This window comes from Mandrillus leucophaeus, unplaced genomic scaffold (genome assembly GCF_000951045.1).
Source record: "Mandrillus leucophaeus isolate KB7577 unplaced genomic scaffold, Mleu.le_1.0 Scaffold200, whole genome shotgun sequence".
Lineage (NCBI taxonomy): Eukaryota > Metazoa > Chordata > Mammalia > Primates > Cercopithecidae > Mandrillus > Mandrillus leucophaeus.
In genome coordinates, this window is record NW_012102033.1 from 542,608 (window position 1) to 546,680 (window position 4,073).

At 52.1% G+C, this 4,073-nt stretch overlaps 1 protein-coding gene and 1 pseudogene across 1 annotated transcript in view; both read left to right on the top strand.

The window, feature by feature from the left end:
- LOC105539199 overlaps positions 1-836 on the top strand; it is a 5,230-nt gene extending 4,394 nt beyond the window's left edge. The window contains 1 exon segment of the mRNA XM_011979392.1: positions 812-836. Within this exon segment, the coding sequence (XP_011834782.1) occupies positions 812-836 (25 nt within the window).
- A 1,481-nt stretch (positions 837-2,317) lies between these two features.
- LOC105539200 lies at positions 2,318-3,036 on the top strand (annotated as a pseudogene).
- Positions 3,037-4,073: the final 1,037 nt, after the last annotated feature.

The following is a 4,073-nucleotide window of genomic DNA, read 5'->3' on the forward strand; positions in this document are numbered from 1 at the left end:
TGCAGTGAGCCGAGATGGTGCCACTGCAATCCAGCTTGGTCCACAGAGTGAGACTCCATCTCAACAACAACAAAAAGAAAACAGGGTGGGGACAGGGGATGACATCCAGCTCAGGAGGTGTCCATGGTCTCACCTTCTGTGGGGAGAAGGAAGGTCACATGGTCATTGTGCCCCCATGGGGCAGGGCCTGAGTCTTCAAGGCCGAGCTCCCTCTTCCTCCCTCTGAGGGTGGCACAGGCAGTACAGCTGGGGGGTGGGGACCTGAATGGGATGAATGGTGTGAGGTGGATGTCATCTCTTCCATTCTGCTTCATCCACTGCCTCTCCCTTCCCCTCCTCTCCCTGTCTCTTATACACATCTAGATGTGTATAAGAGACAGGGCACAGGCAGTACAGCTGGGGGGTGGGGACCTGAATGGGATGAATGGTGTGAGGTGGATGTCATCTCTTCCATTCTGCTTCATCCACTGCCTCTCCCTTCCCCTCCTCTCCCCTCCCCTCCCTCCATCATCTTCCAATCCCAGTCAGGAGCCATCACCTGGGTAGAAAAGGGGCCACTGGAAAGGGGGCGGTGCCTTGACTCTTCAGTACCCTGCACTTGTTCAGCGATTTGTCCCCCTTCCCCACCTGCCTGTATACCCTGCCTGATCTTTTCTTCCCCTAGGTGGTTGCCCCCTCCCTCTCCTGGTATGTCAGGAAGGAGACAGCGATGTCCTCCACAGGGGCCCCCCAAAGCCTGGGGACTCCCAGCCCCAGAGCTCCGAGGTGGAAGAGGTGCTGACAGGTCTGGTAACCATTGGCTGTTTTCCAGTCTTCTCCAGGCCACCCTTTCCTAGAACCGCAGGCTTCCAGAATGTTGCAGAGAAACTGCAACATCCACGCCTCCACCAGCCTCTCCCAGCGCCAGGTCAATTTCACACACGGGAAAACTGACACCTGTCTCAGAGGGGCAGCGTTTTACCTCCTTAGTGGCAGTTTTGAGGTGAACTGGGGTCTCCCTAGGATTCCAGGTTGTGGCCTTTCTCCAAATTGTGGAATGTGGCCAGGCGTGGTGGCTTGAGTCTGTAGTCCCAGCTACTCAGGAGCCACAACAGGAGGATTGCTTGAGCCCAGCGGTTCAAGTGCAGTGGGGAAATATAGCGAGACCTGGTCTTAAAACAATTTGTTTCGGGCCGGGCGTGGTGGCTCACACCTGTAATTCCAGCCGTTTGGGAGGCCAAGGCAGGGGTATAGCTTGAGGTTGGGAGTTTGAGACCAGTCTGAACAACGTGGTGAAACCCCATCTCTACTAAAAATATAAAAATTAGCTGGGCATGGTGGCAGGTGTTTGTAATCCCAGCTATTCAGAAGGCTGAGGCAGGAGAATCACTTCAACCCAGGAGGCAGATGTTGCAGTGAGCCAGGGTTGTGCCACTGCACTCCAGCCTGGCCAACAGAGTGAGACTCTGTCTCAAAAACTAATAATAATAATTGATTGGAACATCCCCCAAGATGCAAGACTCACGGTTCCTCAGAGTTGTACAGGAAGGATGGCAGAATGCAGTTACCCAGACTTTAAGTCCCATCTCTTACATTTGTTGACTGTGTGACCGGACACAAATCATTAATTTCTCTGAGCCTGTATTTCACGATCTGTTGCTATTAAGTAACAGTAGTTGAATATTTTTTATTTTTATTTGATGCTTATTATTCTTTTGAGATGGAGCTTCGTTCTTGTTGCCCAGGCTGGAGTCCAGTGGCACGATCTTGGCTCACTGCGACTTCCGCCTCCTGGGTTCAAGTGATTCTCCTGCCTCAACCTCCCAAGTAGCTGGGATTATAGGTATGCACCACCACTACTGGGCATATTTTGTATTTTTAGTAGACATGGGGTTTCTCCATGTTGGTCAGGGTGGCCTGGAACACCTCACCTCAGTTGATCTGCCCACCTCAGCTTCCAACAATGCTGAGATTACACTCATGAGCCACCACGCCCAGCCTTATTTTTATTTTTGGACAGAGTGTCACTCTGTTTTCCAGGTGGGAGGGCCGTGGCACGATCTCGGCTCACTGCCATCTCCGCCTCCCAGGTTCAAGCGATTCTCCTGCCTCAGCCTCCCAAGAAGCTGGGATTACAGGTGCGTAGCACCACGCCCAGCTAATTTTGGTATTATTAGTAGAGATGGGGTTTCACCATGTTAGCCAGGCTGCTCTTAAACTCCTGACCTCAAGTGATCCACCCACCTCAGCCTCCCAAAGTGCTGGGATTACAGGTGTGAGGCACAGTGCCTGACTTGTAGTAGTTGAATAATTACTATTAATCTACAAGTTGGGCGTTATGCAAGTCCGATATATAGAGTCCTCCAAACTTCTACAGCAAGGGCTGCCCCACAATCCTGGCAGGCAAGCCTCCCCTGGGGTTCCCAACTTCTGTCCCCACTGAAGTTTTTATCCTCTTCTCTAATCCCAGCCTCCCTTACTCTGTCTCCCTGTGCTGTGAGAGCTGCTCCCCCTCCCCCAGACTCCCTCCGCATCCCCCTCATTTTCCTCCTCCCTAGTGTGTCAATGGATTCCTAATCCCCATCCTGGACATTGTCTCCTTTTCTTGCCCCAAAGTGGGACCTTCTTTTCCCCCAAGTGGTCCTGTCTAGGGGTGCTGCTCTTGAGCCCCCTCTGGTCTTCCTGCTGGAGACTGGGGCCTTTCGGGAGTTAGCAGGCACCCCGGCCAACCACAGCCAGTGTGGGGCAAGTGCAACTGCACTGGCGAGTCATCAGAGTGAACTGGCCGTGTGCGATGCAGTCAGCGGCTGGGTGACAGACCCCGGGACCGCTGTGGACTTGGGTGGTTTCGAGATGGAGGTGTTCGGGAAGGTGCCTATAGCTGGGGGCAATTCCCTCTGCCAGTACTTCTTTGTCACCCGCTTTGAGGCCCATAACTCTGAGGAAGGTGAACCGGGGACAGGTGGAGGGGGCTGCCAGGGTATGGACCAAAGGCACTGGTTGTCTGAGTGCAAGGCCAAGCAATCCTATGTGCGGGCATTGACCTCTGATGCCTAGGGCCGTGTGGGCTGGCGATAGATTTGAATTGACACTGTGTGTGTCTGTACACTCCTCAGCTGGACTCACCAGGACTGAGGCTTATACACAGGAACTGGTAAGGCAGAAAAAGAACAGAACTGGATGCTGAGAGACCTTAGGGATGGGCCAGCTGCTCTAAGGACCCCAGTTTGGGAACTCATCAAATGATCACAAAATCACAACTCTCTGAATTGGAGCTCAATCTCTGCAAGATGGGTGAAACCACATGGGGTTTTGAAGGTTGAATAGGAGTTCTCCTGGAGGAACTTGAAGGTAGTAATTATGATGCTGATGATAAGAATAACCACTATTTACTGAGTGTTTACTGTTTCTCAGTCCTAATACATAAGTCTTCGAATCAACTCTCGTGGATTTGATCATTGGTGGCCTTTGGTATTAAGTGGCTGACTGCCCAGTCTCAGAGGACACCACCTTGCTCATCCTGGAGAGAGGGAGGGCACATTTCATTATGTGGATGGGGAAGGAGAGAAACTGGAACATGCAAACAGATGGCCAGGGGACCTTGAGAACGTGGTCCACAGAAGGCCTTTAAGTATCTGAGAACTGGGGTTCAAATGGGAAATCTTCCTTGGTAAGAGTGGGTAGGGGTTTGCTTAGAATATTCTGTTGTGAGGTAATGAGCCCCCCATCATAGGGGGAGTACAAGCAAGGTTGAATGAGAAGTGATCAGGAGGCTGGAGAGTTCAGCCCTGGGCAGGGAGTTGGAGTCAGGTTTCTAGCCCTCTTCCCTGTCCCAACCTATACCCTACATTGGGAAAGAAACAGACCTTAGTATTATCCAGCTTGATGGCCGGGTGTGATGACTCACGCCTGTAATCCCAGCACTTTGGGAGGCCGAGGCAGGCGAATCACCTGAGGTCAAGCATTCAAGGTGAAACCCCGTCTCTACTAAAATCATAAAAAGAAATTAGCTGGACGTGGTGGTGAGTGCCTGTAATCAAGCTGCTCTGAAGGGTGAGGCAGGAGAATCACTTGAACCTGGGAGGCAGAGGTTG